General features: G+C 34.9%; 1 protein-coding gene across 18 annotated transcripts in view; it reads right to left on the reverse strand.

The window, feature by feature from the left end:
- ZNF148 (zinc finger protein 148) overlaps positions 1-23420 on the reverse strand; it is a 119025-nt gene that overhangs the window by 56053 nt on the left and 39552 nt on the right. For 8 of the 18 annotated variants that reach the window (XM_044771416.2, XM_044771420.2, XM_044771417.2 and 5 more), the window contains 2 exons: positions 21137-21272; positions 11465-11813 (listed from right to left, as the gene is read on the reverse strand). The exons of 4 other annotated variants lie outside the window; for them this stretch is intronic. In XM_044771416.2, the coding sequence (XP_044627351.1) occupies positions 11465-11797 (333 nt within the window). In that variant the 5' untranslated portion in view covers positions 11798-11813; positions 21137-21272. Of the gene's footprint in view, positions 1-11464; positions 11814-12238; positions 12298-21136; positions 21273-23420 lie in introns of all 18 variants that reach the window. 6 more of the 18 variants (XM_044771419.2, XM_070509100.1, XM_070509097.1 and 3 more) reach the window with 2 other exon arrangements.

The raw sequence follows: 23420 nt of genomic DNA on the forward strand, positions 1-23420 counted from the left end.
AGAAATCTTCTATTAACAATTTATGTTTACCTGAGGGGAAAAAAAGATAAATTCAGTCAAACAACTGTAAGAACATGGGAGGATACTGAAAAACAGATCATTCTAGGTTAGCTCCCTAAAACAATCCACTAGAAGAGATACCTTGATTCATCTATTTACCAGGTGAGCTGAAATCAATAATAATAAGCAATAACATGACTCTTACCAGGAAAAACTATGAAGCATGATTATTCACTCCATGTTTTCTGCTCAAATATTAATTCCTATTAAATAGGACACTTTCTAAGAGTGAGACGGCAGGTGAGTAAAATCTTGTTAAATAAAAAAAACAGGGCCGGCCTGGTGGCGAAGTGGTTGAGCTCATGTGCTCTGCTTTGGCGACCCAGGGTTCACGGGTTTGGATCCCAGGAGTGGAGCTACACAACACTCATCAAGCCACACTGTAGTGGCGTGCCACATACAAAATAGAGGAAGACTGGCACAGATGTTAGCTCAGGGCCAATCTTCCTCACAAACACACCAAAAAAAACTACAGAGTTGATATAAATTATCATCTATTCTCCTTAAAATGAGCTCAATTAATAAATCTACTTCTGAAAATGATATCCAAAGAGTAGACTGAAGTAAAAAGTATTTGAATCGGGCGGGGTGGGGAGGGACATTTCTTAAAATATACACCCCCAATAAAAACCAAAACAATCACCTCAAAAGATAAGGATCCAACGGTCAAGGAACAAAACAAGACTACTCCTGAATCTCTCAAATAAACCCTAAAACAAATGCAACGGTAATAAGAATTGGCCACAACCAATAAATGACTTTGTTGAAAAAGTATACAATGTAATGGGGATAACAAGTTGAAAGTTAGCCAGAAAGAAAGGAAGAAACATATCCTACCAATGACTATTTAAGCAAATAAATACAAAGGCAAACAGATTTGTCACCTTCCAAGACGATTGGGAAAGATCATCTGTCACCAATAAATGCAATCCAATTCTGCAATTAAACCAGAGCATAAAATATGTGGTAAAAATAAAAGTACCTTAAAAACATTGAAATGGGTAAAATGATTCCTTTCTTTTTTTAAAATAGGAGGGAAAAAGTTATCCATTGTAAGATGTATATTCAAATTCTTACCATCAGAATATTACGATTTTATTGACTGGAGCAAGAGGTATTTGGGAAAATATCTAAACAACCCTCCTTAAAGTAATGACAGGATTTAAGGATATTTAAAAACTAAAAAACAAAACAGAGGTCTTATAACAATGGCCAAATACCTTTTGAGTTTCCTAGGCCATTAAACAAAATAATCACAAATACAAAATGCATAGAAGCTGACAGTTTTATTCACACTGTTTTATAGCACAGAAATGTGTGACTAAGATAAAATGCTAAACGAATGATACAGTGTACTTTTTCAGGAATTATAAATATCTGAAATATTTTACAATTTATATCATTATATGACTAGAATATGATTTTTATAGCTAATTTATAAAATCTTGTTGTTCAAGTGATAAATCCAATAATTTTCCAGAAAACAAATGCGGCATATATCATTACGAATTACAATTTGTTCTATCTTGTCAACACATACATGTCTTGACTCTTCAACATGCTTACCAACAACGTGGAAAAATAAAGATATAAAGAGTTATGATTTCCCAACTCCTCTTGAATGGAAATAAGAATAAAAAAGATAAACCAAATACTATTTTCAAACTTCTGAAATAAATTCAGTTTCTGGGAGCTGAGAAGCTTTCTCACATAGTGCTATCCAGTGCTATCTAATAAAATTTTCTGCAATGATGGAAATGTTATTTACCTATGCTGCCCAATACAGAAGCCATTAACCACATGTGGCTACTGAGTACTTGAAATGTGGCAAAGGAGACTGAGGAACTAAAACATTAATTTTAATTCAAATTTCTACCGTACTAGAAAACAAAGTTCTAGCAAATAAACTACAGACATTCAAAAGCTGGTCTATAGATTGCCATTGAAAACGTAGGTCCACAGAGTTGAATTTGGGTGACTGATTTACAGTGGTAAGGTCAAGATAAATACTGGAAACTAGCAGTTATCACAAATGAAGAACTTTTACTTCAACTGTCACAAAACACTATTAAGTTTACATAGGTTACAGAACCTAAACGATTATTAACAATTTAAGAAACCTTGAAACTCAACCTTGTGTTTTGAATTAACAAAAAAAGTTAATATGGGGGCTGCCCTGGTGGCATAGTGGTAAAGTTCACATACTCCACTTCGGTGGCCCAGGTTTGGATCCACAGCACAGACCTACACACCACTCACCAAGCCACGCTGTGGAGGTGTCCCACATACAAAATAGAGGAAGATTGGCAAAGAAGTTAGCTCACAGACAATCTTCCTCAAGCAAAAAGAGGAAGACTGGCAATAGATGTTAGCTCAGGGCCAATCTTCCTCACAAAAAAAGAAAAAGTTAATATGAAATAAAGCTCTTTGTGACCTCCAAGCAAATGAGCAAATAAAAGGAGAAAACCATTAGTATGTTCAATATCTGGTTTTCAAAGGTTTTAAAAAAGCACACAGACTAGAAAGGGTGAAAGGCCTGGTAACTTAAGTTTTCACACTTTTGGGGACCTAGGGACATATATTCTAGATCAATGTCCTCCCTTTAATTCAAAAATACAGATTCATGATACCAAGACCTGCCCTTCACCACTCTGCTTTATCAGCAGGAATGCATAAGTAAGAAGTAAGGGATATAATTTCTCATGTCTATTATGTTCTACTATAAAGCAACGCTACACAAATCCTAAATTCTGCCCATTTGGTATAAAGTATGAGACAACTTTTCATTGATTCATTCTCAGAATGGACTCCCACTTATCATTATTTATTAGGAGTAACAGGACTCAATTATGGATTATCCACAAATATGGACTATCGAGCAGACGTTTAAGAAGGATTAGAAGAATAAGGAGTTGAGAAAAGTTCAAAATATGCTGGGAAGTGAAAAGAGTAGATAAAAAGCAACATGATCTGATGCATGGTATGTGTATCTAGAAAGCACAGAAGTACGTATACCAAAATGTTAGGTGTGATTATATCTGGTGGTATGGGTATGATAGGGTATTTATCTTGGAGATATATGCAACTATGTTCACACAAAACCCTACAGATGATATTCATCTGTAATCTGTAGCTTTATTTGTAATTGCCAAAACACGGAAACAACTAAAATGTCCCTCAATAAGTGAATGGTTAAACTGTGGTACATCCATACCATAGAATACTACTCTATAATAAAAAGGAACAACAATGTCGTGTGCATTATTGATATACACAACAATTCCTATGGCTCTCAAGGACATTATGTTATGCGAAAAAAGTCAATCTCAAAAGGTCACATACTGTATGATTCCATTGACGTAGCATTCTCAAAATGAAAGTTACAGAAATGGAAAACAGATCAGGGGTAAGATAGGCAGGGGTTAGGATTTGGGGTGGGGGGGAGAAAAGGTGTGACAACAAAGGAGTAGCACTAGAGAGATCTTTGTTATCACAGATTAATTCTGTATCTTGATTGTGGTGGTGGTTACACACATCTACATGTGCGATAAAGTATACAACATTGGACATACTGTAGCAATGTCAATTTCCTGATTTTGAGATTGCTCTATAGTTATATAAAATGTAACCACTGGTGCAAACTGGGTGAAGGGTACATGGGACCTCTCTGTACTATTTTTGCAACTTCCTATAATCTATATAATTTTTAAATTAAAAAAAAAGTAAAAGGATAAATCTTGTCCCTTCCCCTTCTCATTCCTCCCTATCCACTTACTCTCCATGAACCATTCACTCCTAGAGCCATAAGCCAGAGGAGAACAAGGTATCAAAACCCAGACAGGATAAAGAGGGCATCTGTATGGGGGGGGAGGGGCTGCCCAAAACAAGATGTCAGAGTCTAAACAGGGAAGGAGGTTCTCCACATAGAAGGGCAGCTCAGCATGAGGTGTTGGAACCCAAGTAGCCTAAGGAAGGGTCTATGTTGTGGGGGGTGGGCAGCCTGGAGTAAGGTGCAAGAAGCTAAGTGGGGTGAGGAAGGCATCAAATAGTGGGCGTGGACAAGCACACGGTATAAGGAGGGCTCCAAGTGGTGATGAGGGCCAGTACAAGTGGTCACAGTACATGCAGGGGGAGAAAGGCATCCATGTAGGGGACAGTGAGTGGCATGCACTGCCATGGAGTACAGAAACCTTGGTAGACTGAAGACAGTATCAGTCTGGGAAGGGGGTGGCATTGAAAGAAAAATGGTTACACATGGGAGGTAGGGGTGGAGGGTCTGATCAAGTAAGTAAATATATTAAGAATAATAGAAGCCAAGTTGCTCATTGTCTAACAAGGGAGTTATAAAACACAGAAGGGAGAAAACTAAGATGTACTCTGTGGTAACAGACTGTAATGGGAGGTATCAGTGGGAGCTCATGGTTTTCAATACTGATACATATAGAGATAATTATAGATGTAAATGTGTGTACACATATATATATAAATGTATATAATTACACATATACATATATTCTCTGGCTTTGTCCATTGACAGGTCTGGGAACAGCTATACCCAAACAGCAATGAGCAGCACAGTGAGCACCCAGATTTTGGCTTCTAAATACCACTCTCCACTAAAATGAACTAGGGCTCCTTAAAGAAATGGATGATTGCAGGGTTGAGGCAAGAAAACGTAAGATAAGCCTAAGATATCTTATGACAGAAGGCAAGAAAGTGCTCAAAGATTGATGGGGCATGTTAAAAGAACATAGAAGCCAGCTAAAAGAGGCTTCAATTTGGCCAAATCTTAAACCAAGCATTACAATAAGGATAGTAATAAATTTTAACCCAGTGAATAAAACTTCTAAGCACATATTAATACAAATAAATGAATTAATTAAAAAGTGTGATGAGGAATGAGATTAACTTTACAGTGGCAAAACCTGGCAGATATCGCCTCAATCAACTGATCAAAGAGAACCATCAGAATGGGGCAAAAAGAAATCACGTGCCACCTGTTAGAATGGAATGGGGAGAGAACAGAGCATTACTTTTTGCAATATCCCTGCCAAAGACAATAACTTAAATCTCATTAAGAGGAAAAATCAGATAAACCCAAACTGAGAGACAGTCTACAAAACTAAATGGTCTCTAACTTTCAAGTATTATGATCATAAAATTTTAAAAGTGTGAAACTAACCCAGACTAAAGAAAACTAAAGAGACACAACAATTAATGCAACATATAATTTTTGAACTGGGTCTTTCTGAAAAGAGACTTTAACTATTAAAGAACAAGTAGATCAGTAAGGACATAAAAGAGTTAAAGAACACAACTAGGCAATGACTTAACTGACACATACAAAATAACCCACTCAACAACAGCCAGAATACTCATGTGAATATAGAACATTCACAAACTAATCATTTGTTGGGCCCTAAAATAAGTCTCAATAAATTTAAAAGGACTGAAATCATACAATGTACATTCTCTATTAATGACAAAAAGATATCTGGAAAATTTCAAAATATTCAGATATTAAACAAAATACTTCTAATTGATTCACAGGCCAAAAAGAAATCACAAACGAACTTAAGAGACTTTTAGAGCTTCAAATGCTTACATTAAAAATGCAGAAAGGTCATCTAAACCTTGTACTTTAAAAAGCTAGGAAAAGAAGAGCTAATTAAAAACAAAGTAAAGTAGAAGGAAGGAAATAACAGAAAGTAAAGACGAATGAAATTTTAAAAGAATAGTGAAAATCAACAAACCAAAACTTGATTCTTCTAAAAGACCAGTAAAATTGATAAATCTCTACTCAGTCTAACCAAGAAAAAGACAAATTACCACTATCGGTAATGAGAAAGAAGAAATCATTATAGATCCTTTAGACAATAAAAGAATAAGAAAATATTATGAAACATTTTGTTCAATTAAACAAGAAGAAATGGACAAATTTCTTGAAAAATAGAATTTATCAAAACTGATTCAAGAAAAAAACTTAAAATCCGAGTAGCCTTATATATGTTTTAAAAATTAAATTTGGAATTAAAAACTTTCCCAACAAGAAAACTCAAGGTAGAAATAATACCAATCACAAACTTTTTCAGAAAAAAAGAAGAAGAAATACTTCCTAACTCACTTATAATGAGGCTAGTACAACTAAAACAAAGATACTACAAGAAATCTAATATCCCTCACAAACATATACATAAAAAATTTTTCTAAAAATTAGTAAACTGATTCCAGCAACATATAAATAGGATGACACATCATGATCAAGTGCAGTTTATCCCAGGAACACAAGGTTGGTTTAACATTTGAAAGTCAATCACTGTAATTCACTATATTAAGATAAGGGGGAAAAAATCATATGACCATCTAATCAATACAGAAAAAGCATTTGATGAAGTTACACACCCTTTCATAGTTAAAAAAAAAAAAAACCTTATCAAACTAGAAAGAAAACTCTTCAACCTAATAAAGATCATCTATAAAAAACCTACAGCTAAAACAATTCTAAATGGTGAAAAACTGAACACAGTCCCCTAAAGATCAGGAATAAGGCAAAGATATCTACTTCTATTCAGTATTGTACTGGAGGCCCTAGTTAGTGCAATAAGGAAGGAAAAAGAAGTAAAGGACATATAGAATGGAAAGGAAGATGTAAAATGTATGGACAATATGATCAGACAATACGACCATGAATAAACCTAAAGAATTTACAAAATAACTATTAGAATTAGTAAGTACAGGAAACAAGGACACAGGATGAATGGTCAATACAAGAAGAATCAACTGTATTTCTACATACCAATCATGCAAAATCAGACAATGAAATTCTTCAAAATACCATTTACAACGGTATCCAAAGCATGAAATACTTAGGGGTAAATTTAACAAATTACGTCCAATAACTTTATACGGAAAACCACAGAACTGTACTAAGATAAACTAAAGAAAACCTAAACAAATGTAGCAATACACTATGTTCATGGATTGGAAGCCACTATTGTTCAGATGTTGATTTTCATCAAGTCAATATATAGAATCAATGCAATCCCAATCAAAATCTAGCTGGCTCCTTTTATACAAACTGAAAGGTTGATTCTATATTTTATACCAAAATGCAAATGACCTAGAATAGTCACAATAGTCTCTCAAAAGAATAACAAAAGCGGAGGACTTATACTACCTGATTTCAAGATTTACTGTAACAGATACAACAATCAAGATACTGTGACACTAACACAAAGACAGACACTAGAGCAAACAAAATGAAAACACAAGAAAAAGTATTTAACTTCTATAAAAATGTACCCAAAAGAAAACAGACTTGTACAAGAATGTTCATAGCAGCTTTAATCATAAAGGTTAAAAACCAGAGATAACAGGGGCTGGTCCCGTGGCCGAGTGGTTAAGTTCGCGCGCTCCGCTGCAGGCGGCCCAGTGTTTCGTTGGTTCGAATCCTGGGCGCGGACATGGCACTGCTCATCAAACCACGCTGAGGCAGCGTCCCAGATACCACAACTAGAAGGACCCACAACGAAGAATATACAACTATGTACCAGAGGGGCTTTGGGGAGAAAAAGGAAAAAAATTTTAAAAAAATCTTTAAAAAAAAAAAAAAAGAAAAAAAACCAGAGATAACATAAATAACCATAAAAAAGGGAAATGAATAAACAAATTTTAGGATAATAAAACAACAGAATTTTAACCAACTATGAAAAGGAATGAACTACTTACTGATACACGCAACCAACACAGATAAGCTGCAAAAACGGCCAGACACAACAGTTACATATGATTCCAATTACATGAAGTTCTCAAGGGACAACACTAATCTATGATGGGGGAAAAAAAATCAGAACAAATTGTTGTGGAGGGGATTGACAGGGAAGAAACACAAAGAAACTTTCTAGGATGATGGAAATATTCTGTATCTTGATGGGCTGTGGGTTATACACATTTATGTAGTTGTCAAAACTCTGAAATAAAAGCTTAGGATTTGAGAGCATTTCACTTTAAACTTTTCCTAAATTTAAAAAAAAATGTATTTTCACTCAAAAAATACAAGTATTGCCTACTATATATAGCCCAGGTATTGAGAACACAAAGTTAAAAGGCAGGATCCAGAAAAGAGACTTTATAGTCTTTCAAGTAAAGAAGTGCAAAATAAGTTAGTTACCATAATCAAAATTACACAAAAGAGAAAGTTTTCAAGCAGAGAAGTGACAAACAGTAGATTCCCACAAAGAATATTACAGGTATAGATAACACATACAGAAGTAATAGAAAAAATCATAGTGGACCTGGGCAACTAAAGTAATTTGAATTGCTTAAAGGATGAAGCGGGGAGAGGGGCTTAGACTCCTGTGTTAAGGGGCTAGATACGAGGGGAGCTGATTAAGAAGGCTCTTCCAGCCCAGGCAAAAGAGCACATTTTAGTTGTTTGGCAACAAGGAACCTCTGAAGAGGTTTTAGTAGGGGAGTGAGAAGTACAAATCTCATTTGTGAAAGATCACCATAGAAACTATCTGAAATATAGATTGGACAAGGCTTACTACAGCCAGTCCAATAAAAAGGCTACTGCAATCTACAGACTGCTCATCCAACAGCAGAACACACATTCTTCTCAAGCTCACATGGAGCATTCACTAAGACAGATCACACTCATGGCCATAAAACACAGCTTAACAAATTTAAAAGAATAGAAATCATACAACATATGCTTTCAGACCACAACGAAATTAAACTAGAAATCAATAATGGAAAAATAGCTGGAAAATCCCAAAATGCTTGGAGATTAAACAATACACTTATAAATAACACATGAATCAAAGAAGAAATCTCAGGAGAAATTAAAAGATATATTGAACTAAATGAAAATAAAAATACAACATCAAAATTTGTGGGACACAACAAAAACAGTGCTTAGAGGGAAATTTATAGCACTGAATACATATATCAGAAAAGAAGAAAGATCTCAAATCAATCATCTCAACTTTCACCTTACAAAACTAGAAAAAAAGAAATTAAATCCAAAATAACAAAAGGAAAGAAATCATAAAATTTAGAGCAGACAGGCCAACCTAATGGCCTAGCACTTAGGTTTGCACGCTCCACTTTGGTGGCCTGGGGTCTGTGAGTTCAGATCCCTGGCACAGATCTACAGACCATTCAACAAGTCCTGCTGTGGCAGCATCCCACATACAAAACAGAGGAAGAATGGCACAAATGTTAGCTCAGGGACAATCTTCCTCACCAAAAAAAAAAAAAAAAAAAAAAGCATAAATGAATGAAATTGAAAATTGGAAATCAAGAGAGAAAATCAAAAGCTGGTTCCTTTAAAATATCAATAAAATTAGTAAGCCTCCACTGTGGGGAGGGTAAAATGGAGAACTGTTGTTCATTGGGTATAGAGATTCAGTTTTACAAGATGCAACAGTTCTAGAGAGCTTTTGTACAACAACATAAATATAGTTAACATTATTGAACTGTATGCTTAAAAGTTGTTAAGATGGTATTAAAAAAAAAAAGGTGGGGGAGCAAGCTTGCAGCCAGGCTAAGAAGACACAAATAATTAATATCAGAAATCAAAGTAGGGCCATCACTACAGACCCCCTGGATATTAAAGGGATAATAAAGGAATACTATGAACAACTCTATGCCCAGAAATTTGATAACCTAGATGAAACGGACCAATTTCTTGGAAGACAAAATCTGCCAAAACTCACTAAGAAGAAAGAGACAATCTAAATAGGCCTGTTATCTATTAAAGAAATTGAATCAGTAATTAATAACCTTCCAAAAAAGAAAGCACCAGGCCATATGGATTCACTGGTAAATTCTATCAAATACTTAAGGAAGAAATTATACCAATTCTCCACAATCTTCCAGAAAAGAGAAGCAGGGAGAGTACTCTTAACTCATTCTACGAAGTTAGGATCACTCTAATATCAAAATCAAACAAAGATACTAGAATAAAAGAAAGCTAGACCAATATATCTCATGAACACAGATGTAAACATCCTCAACAAAGTATCAGCAAATTGAATCCAACAACGTATAAAAAGAATTATATACCACAACCAAGTGGGATTTATTCCGGGTAAGTAAGGCTGGTTCAACATTCAAAAATCAATTAACATAATCCATCACATCAACAGGCTAAAAAAAAAAAAGACTACTGCAATGGGCTAGGTAAAAGTTGGTGAGAACACAACTATAAGTAGTTAACCATTCCTCCACAGCATGTGTCAACATCCGGGATAGAATGGAAACTAAGACACAATTTACGCTCTCACAGAGCCCACAATCTATCAGAGACATAGGACATGAACAAGTAATCACAAGTCTCTATTGCAAGGACTCAATCTAGACTGGACAGAAGTGGCAGGCTGACGATGATGTACTAACTAGGTTAAAAAAACAGGGAGGGGGGCTGGCCCCGTGGCCGAGTGGTTAAGTTCGCGCGCTCCGCTGCAGGCGGCCCAGTGTTTCGTTGGTTCGAATCCTGGGCGCGGACATGGCACTGCTCATCGAACCACACTGAGGCAGCGTCCCACATGCCACAACTAGAAGGACCCACAACAAAGAAGATACAACTATGTACCGGGGGGCTTTGGGGAGAAAAAGGAAAAAATAAAATCTTAAAAAAAAAAGGGTGAATTTAAAAAAAAAAAAAAAACAGGGAGGGAGTATGGCTGAGGAGAATATTACAGGCAGGATATATGAAGGTCCTGAAGCAAAAGAAAAAGTATAGTATATTGGATGTGCGGAAAGGAAGCCAGGTTTAACATCACAGAAAGAATAGAAAAGGATTACATAACAGTTACAATTTGACCGGTCATTAGGTAACAAAAAACAAACAAAAACAAGAAGCCAAAAAAGTTATAGGTGCCTACAAAAGAATACCTTAGGTGACGAACCATGATATGTCTAGGGTAAATAGGAAAGACTAAAGGGCTGGTATACTCTAGAAAGATACTGAAAAATATTAAGAAGGCAGGAATTGCCAAGAGTTACAGAATTTGAAGGAAAAACTATGGAATGTATGATCTTTTGCTAGTTATGCTCAAGGTTCAATCTTTCTACTCTTTAAGGAGAAACCCAGAAGTTAAAACAAAATATATTTTAAAATTAAGCACTTAAAATTTAATAAATAGTAATCTTGATAGAGAAATAAATGTTATCCTTGAAAAGATAAGCTTCTAAAATGTATGTAATACAAAAACTTAATTTTATCTTTTCAACTATGATTTCTGTCAATATTTAGAATATCTATTTAAGAACACCCATTTGAACTATTTAGCCTTTAAACATTTTCTAAAATCTTTTGAATGACTTGTAGTATTACTGAAAACAACATTAATTACATTTCTAACTATAAGTTTAATATCTTTAGAAAGAAATTACTTACAGGGACATTAAGTGCATACTGTAGTCCTTGAGGAAGTCTTTCATGTGTTTCCATCTGCTCTTCATCATTTTTCACTGTCTCCTCATGGACCATGAGTTCATCATGTGATATCATATCTTGTTGTCTCATTTCACTTTCCTGTAACACTTCATCTGCAGCAAGGATCTCCTGGTGAGGCATACTCCGATCTTGAAGTACTGAGTCCTGCAGTTCCCCAGACACGGTAGACTGGCCAGACACTCCACCCATTACAACCATTGCCCTGGAAGACTGCATTTCGTCTATGCCGCCACATTTAAGAAACAATCCTTCCAGTTTGTCGTCAATGTTCATGCTTAAGTATAACTGCCTAGAAAGACCAAGTTTGGCAACAAAGCATAATAAATTAGTTTTATGTATCTATTTGATATTTAAAATTTCAAATTATGAAAGGTACACACTTTAACAGAAAAATTTTATTCATGTAATTCAGTAGTGCCTCCAATTTAAAAAGTACCAAGATAGGTTTCCAAAGGCTGGTAGAGTAAAACAAAAATTTTCATTTTTGACATTAAGGCATAAAGTCCTGGTCAACTTCATTATGAAAAATAAAGCAAATTGGGGGAAAGAATTTATTACACCAGTCAAAGGATCCATATCCTTTAATATATTAAAATTTCTTAAAAATAAAAAATAAAAAGAGATGCATTTGTTAAGAAATAAACTGACAAAACCCTATCAGGCAAATCATAAAGAAAACTTAGTCACTAAATATATAAAATAATAGTCACTTACAGTAGTAATCAAAGAAATGAACGAGGTACCATATTTCATCCACCAAACTGGTAATGACTCTTTTAAAAATTACATCCAATGTTGAAGTGGTGGGGAAAAAAAAAAACACATACTTATCTACTGACAGTGGGAATATAAATTAGTTCAACTATTTACAAAGGTAATTTACTACTATGTACTGAAAGCCATAAAAATGCACATATTCCCTGAACCAGTGATTAGACTTTTAAGAACCTATCCTAACGAAATCAGAAACGTATACAGAGAAACATATGGAAAATCACTACAGTAGAGTTTACAACAGTGAAAACCTGGAAATACACTATGTATTCAATAAAAGAAAACTGGTTAAAATATATTCATACATATTTTTTAAAACTATAGTGATGGTTGTACAGCTCGGTAAATTTACTAAAAATCACTGAATTGTACACTTAAAATAGGTGAATTTTACTGCATGTAAATTCTATCTCTGTACAGTTTTTCTTAGAAATAGAATCAGAATAACGGCTCACTGGGAGCGGGACCAGGGGAGCGTCTGGAAGCTGGCAACGTTTCCTCCTGCCTTGAAGGCTGGCTGCACAGACGTGCTCACCTGGTAAAAGTTCAAGATGTGCATCTGTGATAGGTGCACATTTCTGTCACTTACTACAGTACTTCAACAAAAAGTTAAAGCATGGTGAAACTCAAAAAAAATCCATACGGTCCTAAGAAATATTCTTGAAATATATTTGAAAATTTGGGGAAATATTCCAACATATTAAAGGAAATATGTGAGTGTGTGTGTTTGAACGTACAAGGGTTTATCTAAAATATTAACAATATTAACACTAACACTGGGTGGTGAAATTACCAGGTTTTTTTCATATTTATATTTATCTCTAATTTGAAACTTTCTATGTTATTTATTTACAAATGTTTTTAAATTTGTTAAAATGAAATAAAAGTAGTATTTCCATTACTAATATATTAAGTAGTTGCACATGATTAAATAAATTTAATAGGTCATAAGAACCAAACACTATTAAATAGTTACATGATTTTATTTTCTCCATTATTATAGAAAAGACAGACAATATTAAATCTGCCCTTCTAACTTTGGTTGCTGTAAATTCATATTCCATTGTGTTACTCTAGGAATTATAACAAAAATCATGAATCAAAGAAACCATCTCAAAGAAGGTCAAAGTGCTGGTACCAAATTTGTTTTTTAAAACCAACTTCTATTATCAGACTGTGTGAAACAGACATACATATCCTACCCAATACGAAGGGCCCACAATTAGTAAATGCATTCACTGTGTCTCAGTTTAGTCACCTCTTTCCCAAATCAATCAGGTAGGTAATGGTTACTACCTTGATCACAGCTTTCAGAGGTAAAATAAACAATCAGTTAAATTCAAACACAATACTGAAATCTAAATACTCTCATTTACTAACATTATCATCCAGGGAGAAACCTTTACCTAGACAACAGCTCAAAAAAACAGCTTATATAAACAGCAAAGTAAACAAAATAAAATATAATTCATACTTGATAATCTGGTCTTCCCTGGTACCAGATATTATCAGTTTAGAATATATATAGGACAAAGGACCAAGAATCTGATTTCATTTTTCAAAATCTTTAAGTAGCAAACTTGAAATCTAAAGGACAAAGATTACAAATCTATCACCAAATAACTGTTGTCTTCAAATATTCTATTTATCACAGTTCTTACAGAATAAACTATCCTACAACTAAGTGAAACAAGTCTTTTAGGGCTACAATTTGCTTATTCTGGCCATTTCCTTGGAAATTCTTACCAAATCAATTACATTCTTCTCATCTATTTACTGTTTTCTTAAAGAACCTGGAAAGCCTCTAACTTAAAAGGGATTTATACATACACAAAGCCACCCTTTACTGCAATTCTTTGTTGCTACTAAAGCTGCTATTGCCACATAAGTCATTATTTTTTAAAAACAAAAAACTTGGGGCTTTTAAAGAATATGGAGGATGCAGAAGAAGTTATTAAAAGATCAACTTAGAGAAACTGACCTAGGACAGAACTTAGTTTTTAAAAAAAAAATAAAAAGTAGCAGGGCTGGCCCCATGGCCTAGCAGTTAAGTTAGGTGCACTCCGCTTCAGCAGCCTGGTTCCAGGCACAGATCTACACTACTTGTCAGCAGCCATGCTGTGGCAGCAACCCACATATGAAAAAGAGGAAGATTGGCACAGATGTTAGCTCAGGGCGAATCTTCCTCAGGAAAAAAAAAAAGAGTAGCTAAAGTTGAAGCTAACTTATTAACTCAACACAAGGTCTACATTCCCCTAAAGCAATGATCACCAACTCCAACATTTTTGATCATATACCTCATTAATTTTTTAAAAATTTAGCATATCCTAATATATGCATACTATTTAAAACTATACTCCTATAATATATTGTTAATATGTAAATTATAATTTTTTTTTACCAACCTTATACCTAACATCAGGCTGAAGTAATAAATAATGAGGAAGTCAAAGTCCTTTGGGGATTGAGAATATTTTGGGGGAAAAGGCAGGTTTGCATAAAGTGCCAGAGTGAGGAACTTGGAACGGGAAGAGAGTACACCTCAATACAGAGGTAGTAAATGGAAAGGAAGCAGAAATACTGTAAAGGGAAGACAAACTTGACTTCTTGGATAATTTTCTTGAAAACAGGCCATATACACACAAACAGGAGTCTTCCTTTCTTACATACAGTTTCTTATTCCTATCACCTCAAATTAAGCCATACATTTCAAGTTATTGTCTAGCCAGAAACTGTTTTTGAAACAATTTCCCTGAAATACCAGAAAATGCTAAGATACCAACACAGATTTTGCTATCAATGAACACTGTTCTTACAAGGTTTTTGGTGAGCCTTGGAAATACCTATCAAAATGAAAACTGCACATACCGTTGAGTCAGCAACCTCACTGCTAGGGATAAACACAATCCTGTGGGCTTATTCATAGAAATTAACCAAAGATACATGCACAAGGATGTTTGGTGCAACCCTTTAATGGGAAAAGATTGGAAACAACCTAAGCACCCACTAAGAGACTTGTCAAATTAATTACGATTCAACCACACAATGGAATCTACGCAGCTGTTAAAAGGAATGAGGTTGCTATGTGTGCTGGGTGAAAAGTTCTCCAACATATACTAAGTGGAAAAAATCAAGAAGACACACAGACAAAGTGAGCCATACTTGTATCACACACCTCAACTGGTGTCTGGGCAGGGTAAGCTGGACAGGAAACGAAACAAGCCTCTCAAACAAAAAGTTAATTTCATCAAGCCTATTACAAAAGGGAAAAGGGCAAAGCTACACTAAGAAAAACGATAAAGTAAAGAAACTACTTTTTTACTGTCCTTGAAGCTCTCTGATAAGTGCTTATCGTCTTCCACTCTGCCCCTTCTAACTCCTACACACTCTCAGTCAGAGCTCTCATAGGCCTCACTGCACTTTCACAGACCGAATACGACAAAAGGCCCGTGCTCAGAAGTTAACACAGGCTACTCCCCTTCGCTAACTTCACCATTTTCAGGGAGGATCAGCCAAGTGTAAGAAAGGAAACCGATGTAATCAATCCATACTAAGATGTGAACAGTTAAATGTCTCTTCCTGCTAAACCTTCCAAAAGCCAACTGCTTTTTGACCCAAATGTCTATACAATAAATGGAAATGCAGGAGTTAGATATATTACACAGCAGAGAGGAAGAAATAATGCTTCAAGTCATGTCAATTAAATGAAAGACTGCTCTGGAAGAAAAAAGAAATAAAAAGAAATAAAAGAAATATGCAAATTAATAAACGCAATTAATTTGCACTGCCAGGAGCCTGGGGTCCAAATTGGGAAAAAGAGGGACGAGGTGGAGTAACGAGCAATAAGCCACCCTGAGCTCCTTGTGGGGACCCATCATTTTGTAAGCAAAGGGACCCTGGGCAGTTGACAAAGGGTATAAAATAGCAGAGTTGTTAAGAGCCAAGAGAGGGCTGACAATGACGTCCTAGGGCTAATTCAGCTAAAGGTGGGATGGCACTCCTTCTGGAACTCAAGTTACCCAGAACAGAGATTGCTAAAAACTAGAACAGAGCCGGAGAGAGGAAGAAAAGGAAGGGGCCCAGCTCGGGCCAATTTCTCCTAAATCTCCCTTCAATGGATTACTTCAAACTGCATTCTTTTCCCTCTTCCAAGTTTTATTCTTCCTTCATCTCCAACCCTCTGCCAGAAAAGCTCAAAGTTACAACAGGGATATTTAGGAAGCCACAATTCCGCTTCCTGCCCCATTCAATTCCCTCTCTTGCACACACACCCCTACCCATCCTTTTCTATTGAAAAATGTTTGGTTCAGCTGTGTGAAAGTAATCCCAACTGTAGCCGATTAAGTAACCCCAGTCATTCAAGCCTAATGGCAATGACGTACTTAAAGAGAACATAAATTATCAGCCACTACTCTCTCCTGTCTTCCAGAAGAGACAGCTGACTCCTCTTATTGTCACCTTCTAATTTAATGCTTCTAATCAACTGTGTGCAAACAATTAGAAACTAAGCTTTATATATTTGCAAGTTGAAATAGAGTAAATAAGCTCTGAATCAGGGCTTTTAATACAAGTATTTGTGACAATTATTTCCTAAGCTGTGGAGACTGTTAGGGTTTGTTTTCAGAGGACAAAGTTAACAGAAGCATAACACATGGACAAGTTGGGCATTACTACTTATTTTTAATCAACTATACAAGGCACTTAGGATGCTTACTGAGTTTTTTTACGGAAATTCTATGCAATTAATGAGGAAACTATCTTTCTAAATTTATTAATAGGTTTGACTCTGTATTATAAAGTTCAGAGATTATCATAACCTGGAGAGGAAGGACAACTAACACGTGTTGAGGACCTACTAAATGCAAAACCCTGTGCTGGGCACATTTATACACGTTACTTCATTTAATATTTACAATAACACTCAAGACAGTAACAGTATATCCCCATTTACCAGATGAAGAAACCGGGTTTACCCAATGTCACATAGCTAGGAGGCAAGCTGGGATTTCAAACCAGGCTCACGTGGTTTAACACACTTTCTATGAGACCATACCATCTCCTACCTTGAAAAGGCCCTGGACACAATATAAGAACTCACTGAATTCTCTCCTCATCCACCTATCTGAGGCCACCTGTCACCACTACTTGGCTTGGTAAAGCAATCCAACACTCCTTAGCTGGCTACCCCCATCTCATTGCTACCACTGGAGAACTTTGTGACACAGAATCCCTTTTTCTCCTTCAGGAGGAATGGACACTTTCTACATTTCCTGTTTTCCCACTTCCATCTATTACTCACATCCGAATTTCTCCACATTCTTTTTTTCACAGGTTTAACATATACCCTCTTAATCCTTCCATTCTTCAAATCTTGAAGAACCTGAACTATATGAGTCAAAACAGATTATAGTGGGCAAGCTTAGGAACCTAAATATCATTCTTTTCTATAAAAAGAATAATTTCCAACTCAAAATATTCTCCCAAATCAACAATATCTGCCTTATACCAGAACCCATTCAACCTATAAAGAGACTTCACTTGTAGACAGAAGAGAAGTACTCAAAAGAACCTATTCTGAAACAGATAAAAACAAAAAGCTAGATTTCACAAATTACTTCCAATTCAAAGCATTTTCAGCAAACTCCTTGTTGTCTGGAGGACGCCAATTACATTAATTTGGATATTTCTAACCTATGTAGGAGTCAGTAAGAAATTACACCTTAAAAGTATCAGCATTAAGGGCCGGCCAGGTAGCTTAGTGGTTAAGTTCACGTGCTCTGCTTTGGTGGCCTGGGGTTCACAGGTTCAGATCCTGGGCATAGACCCACACGCTGCTCATTAAGCCATGCTGTGGCAGAGATCCACATACAAAATAGAGGAAGAATGGCAACAGATGTGAGCTCAGGGCCAATCTTCCGCACCAAAAAAAAAAAAAATCAGCACTAGAAATACAAGTATCAATCAGCCTCAAGATCAACTGGTCAGACAAAGCAAAAGACAAAACCACGATCAATACAGATTTAACAATCTGCAACTTGTCCATTCCTAAGAAATTTTCTATTCTCTCTCATTTTCCAAAAGTATAGTTTCGATCTAAGCAAAAAACTGCTTCATCTCTAATTTAAAAACAAAATCTACTTCTTATCTAGGCATATTCTACATTCAGAAACCCCTTCAGATATACCTTCGTATAACTACCATTTTGCATGTGTAACGCATATTTTGTAAACTATGCTCCTTGATGATTTTTAAATTTCTACTATTTCAAAACATCCTAATAGAAGCATCATTTACAATAATGGCAACTGGAGAAAATAGTCTTTCTGATTAGTGCTAGCAACAATAAAAGATGTTTAATAAGAGAATTTACAGGCTAAGATCAATCATGTTATACAATATAGTAACTAAAGAAAACCTGGGATCATTTTTTAACAACAGAAAGATAATTTATAAATATTTAAGCCCAAGTTAACAGGCATTTCTATATGCCTGAAGCCCCCCTCAAATAAAGCGGAATCTAAGCATAGTCTCCAAATATTTATCACCCAAGTCTTCTAAAATAACAACAAGAAAATAGTGGTATTTAGAAACATTAAAACATCAAATTTATGGCAATTCAAACTGTTAAGAAACAGCTATATTTTATCTTAAAAAAGAGAGGGAGAGGGAAAAGGCAAAAAAGGTCCAAAGAAAAGAGAACCCTACCTTCTGCTGGATCTAGTTGTTTCATCCATCACATTTTATGCCAATACCAACAATTCAAACATTAATATTATAAACACGCATTCTATTAGGAAACTATGAATTTTCTACAGTCTTGTGTAATAAAAAAGAATATCAAAAATACTTCTTAAAACTGACTTCCCTGTACATTATGTGAACAAACATTAAACACCTAAGTTATTTTTAATATGTAGTATATAGTATCCAAGACTCACTGAAGAATAGAAAAGCGTTAACTATTTAAATCAACATTTGATTTTTTCAACATCAGATAAATGCTCTCACTTGAATGGCACAAACCCGACTTGGGAAGTACAATAGAAATAAAAATGTGCTCATCACCTTCAACGCCAAAAACATCTATGATGTCTTATCACCATTTATTAATAAACTTAAATCAACAGGCCTAATATAAATATGTATACAAGTACACAAATTTATCAAAACTAATTGTTATCTCAAGTCTCTCAAAAATGGTACCAAGGTTTATACATGTTGAGGTTGACATAAACTATGGTGGAAAACTGACAACTAGTTTCCAATCCTTTAATAAATTCTCTAATGGAAACATACACTATTTGATAATTGTTTCAAAGTACAGGATTTACAAAAAGACAAGAACCATAAAATGTAATGTACAATGAAATACTTTTCATCTAAAAAGAACTACTTAAAGTATATAATGTCTTTGAGAATAAGTTGTTCTGATCATATCTAAACATTTAGAATAAACATTTGGAATTAGAAGGATCATTTAGCTTTATGAGTAGCTAACAAGATCCTCCCACCCAAACCCCTTAACCTTGCCTTAGAGTCTAAAACGTCACACAAATCACTTCAACCTAATGGCAGTGAAAATGTGGAATTATCTCAAGTCAATTTTAACTTTTAATATCTTACTCCATCTTATAACATCAAGACTAACAGTGTTTAGTCAAAGAACCATGATGACTAGTTACAAAATTAGAATTGTGTCAGAACTTAAATAAGCACAATTTCCAAAGTATTGTTCCAGGTCCAGAGTCAATATGTCTTGAACAATAAAAATTATATTTTAATTTTAGTCTAAACTAGAAAAGTGGAAAGTAAATCTGACACTAACTCTAATGTGATAGACAGCTAGCTGTACCCCCAGAATCTGTTCTCTCCTTCTTGCCCAATAATAAAATATTAAGTGAGACACGCCGCCACCTAGCTAAGACTCATTTCCCAATCTCCCTTGCAGCTGGTTGTAGTCATGTGACAAAGTTATAGCCACTGGGATGTGAGCAGAAGTGATATACACAACTCCCCTTAGGGGAAGGAGAGGAAAATGTTCTTCCCTTGTCTTTCCCCTTATTGGCAGACAGGATGGTAACCATCTTGGACCACAGAAGAGAAGCCACATATTAAGGATGGCAGAGCAAGACAGAGAAGCCTAGGCCATGGTGACTCTGGAGGACTCCATACAATCTCAAGATTGTTCACATGGACTTTGCAAATAAACAGACATATATTTCTACCTTTTTAAGCCTCTGTCACAGTAGTCAAGTCTATATTTTAACTAACATATCTAATATAAGTGATTACTGAATTATCTACATGACTGCTTCTTTATATCGGTGCAGGCAAACATACATTACATACCAATGTACAGTTAACAAGTACCCTTTTTCATTTTAAAAATTATATGCCAAACACCATTAAATTTGATTAATAGGTCTAATTTTCCCACATATGAAAACAGAGTTTTCCTGCAAATTCTGGAAAATTTAACGGGGTATGTATGTGTCAATGACAGGCAGGTGAAAAATGCAATAACTCTGCTGAGAAAAAGGATTAAAGAAGAAAATACCTTCCCACTGAAATTTCACTTCAGATTACATAATAAGCTAGACTTATTTTTCTGTGCTAAACCAAACTTAAAATCTAAAACAATATCATTATTCACTGATTTTCTTTTAACAATATTTTCTCAAGAAAAAGATTAAACCCCAAGTTTCTTCCAGATATAAATGCCAAAACATAAAGAAACTATTATATAAACTCAACATGAAATTCTAGCAGACAAAAAATGGTTTCATATCTGAAAAAGTTTACTTATTCATGATTATGAAATATAAGTATTGAAGTTACCTGAGACTAAAGTAAAAATGAAGACTTCAAGGAAGGAAATGCTGTAGAGTTGAAAAAGAAATCATGGTTGAGTTTCTACCTTTCATAAGCTTCAGAGACCCTCAATACCACCTTAATCACTTATGCCATCCAATTCCTACAAAAAGAAAAATGGAAAACAACAAACAAAACACATTACTCATGGAGGGAAAAATACTGTACAAATACAATATGGAGAAACTGGTATGAATAATGAAGTGATCACTTTTTGTAAACAGTTGACTATGCCTGAATGCTCAGTGCAATGACTTGTTTTTAAGTCTCAAACCGGAAAAACATAATAGTGGTAAGTAGTTACTGTGAAATAAACCTGGCCTTAAAAAGAACAATTTGCCTAGATCTGGAATCTATGGCTTCAGAGATATGAGACTTGGTAGGAAATTTAGATGGTTACAGACCTAAAAGTTTAGAAAAGAGAAAACAAAGATTAAGAAACCACTTAATAACACTATTCATATCTGCTTTTGTAAATTCTGTGAAGAGAGAAGCAAACACAGTACTAGGCCTCACAAATAATAGACAGAACTAGTCACGTACAGGCTACATTCTGTACAAGTCATGCACAGATTATGGACATACTATGGAAAAAGGATACACTATGGAAACAGTAACCATAAGAAAGCTGGAGTGGATATACAAATATCAGACCAAATAGACCTTAAGACAAACATTACTAGAGACACAGAAATGCATATGCATTCACAATAGAAAGGATTACAGCTATAAAATCATATTAAATACCTAGCTACACAAACATAATCAGCAAGGTCATCTCGGACAGGAAAAGCTGACAAAAAGATGAAAATAATCATAAGGAGACCATGTATCATATCCCAAAAAATAAAAACAAAGAACATATGCTATACATAAGGGGAAAACTTCCTGACATGAAGTATTTCTGAGCAAAGTAACAGACTAAAGAGTTTATGGAATTTCCTACCATGAAGGTCTTTAAAAATTCTAGACTCCTATCTAGCAAGAATAGCTCATACATACTCCTTTCACTGGAAGCTTGGAGACCAGATGATATATGAAACACCCTATGATTTTATATCAGTTTTCACAACGGTACAACGGTAGGAAGAATAGTCTTTCTCATCTAGAATAAACCAGTAATAATTCCACTTTTGAACTTCAGAAAGTATAATACTAATTCACTTTTTAAAATATTTCAACATTGTACCTATATTTTTAAAAAGTTTAAATTCTGATGGAGCTATTCACCCCTCAGTACCCTTTCATTTCAGAATTTTCCTGGATAATCATGCATGTCTATTTTTGCAGATAAACTTTTGTCCAAAATAAAATTTACTTTTTTCCAACAGGATTATATTATACATAAACAACAGTGAAATGACAACACTAACAATAACCTGGGGGGTGGGGGAGGCAATCACAATCCAGAGTTACTCCAATATATCATCTAAAATGCCTAATTGTCAACAATAAATTATGAGGTGTACAAAAAAAAAGAAAACGTAACCCATATTAATGAAAAATAGCAGTCACTACAGTTTCTGAGTATCCTCAGACACTGGTTTAAGCAACAAAGATTTTAAAACATCTATTATTAATACATTAAAAGAAAAGAATAACCCATCTTTTAAATTTTTTTAATTATGAAAATAATCAGCAAATAAGAGATTCTCAATAAAGGTACAGAAATTATGCAGAAGAACCACATGGAAATTCTGAAGTTGAAGAATATAGTAACTAAACAAAAAATTTAATAGAAGAGCTCAACAGCAGATTCAAGATGGCAGAAGAAAAATCAATGACCTTGAAGACACATCAGTAGAAATTATCTGATCTCAAGAATAGAGAGAAAAAAGGTTGAAGAAAATTGAACAGACCCTCAGAGACCAACTTACCAACATTTCTGGAGTCCCAGGAGAAGAGAGAGAGAGAGAGAGAGAGAGAGCAGGAAAAACTATTTTTTTAATAAAATACCAGCCAAAAACTTCCCAAATGTCATTTTTTTAAAAGAAATCAAATCTACAGATCTTAGTAGTTCAGTGAATCTCAAGTAGGATAAATACATAGAGACCCACACCTAGGCACATCACAGTCAAACTGCTGAAAGCAAACACAAAAAGAAAAATCTTGCGAGCATGAAAAGAAAAATTACTCAGTATGTGTAGGGAACCACCACCAAGATTAACAGTCAACTTTCAATCAGAAACAACAGAGGCCAGAACATGGTGGAATCACATATCCAAAGTGCTGAAAGAAAAAAGCTGTCAAC

Source organism: Equus asinus, chromosome 5 (assembly GCF_041296235.1).
Source record: "Equus asinus isolate D_3611 breed Donkey chromosome 5, EquAss-T2T_v2, whole genome shotgun sequence".
Lineage (NCBI taxonomy): Eukaryota > Metazoa > Chordata > Mammalia > Perissodactyla > Equidae > Equus > Equus asinus.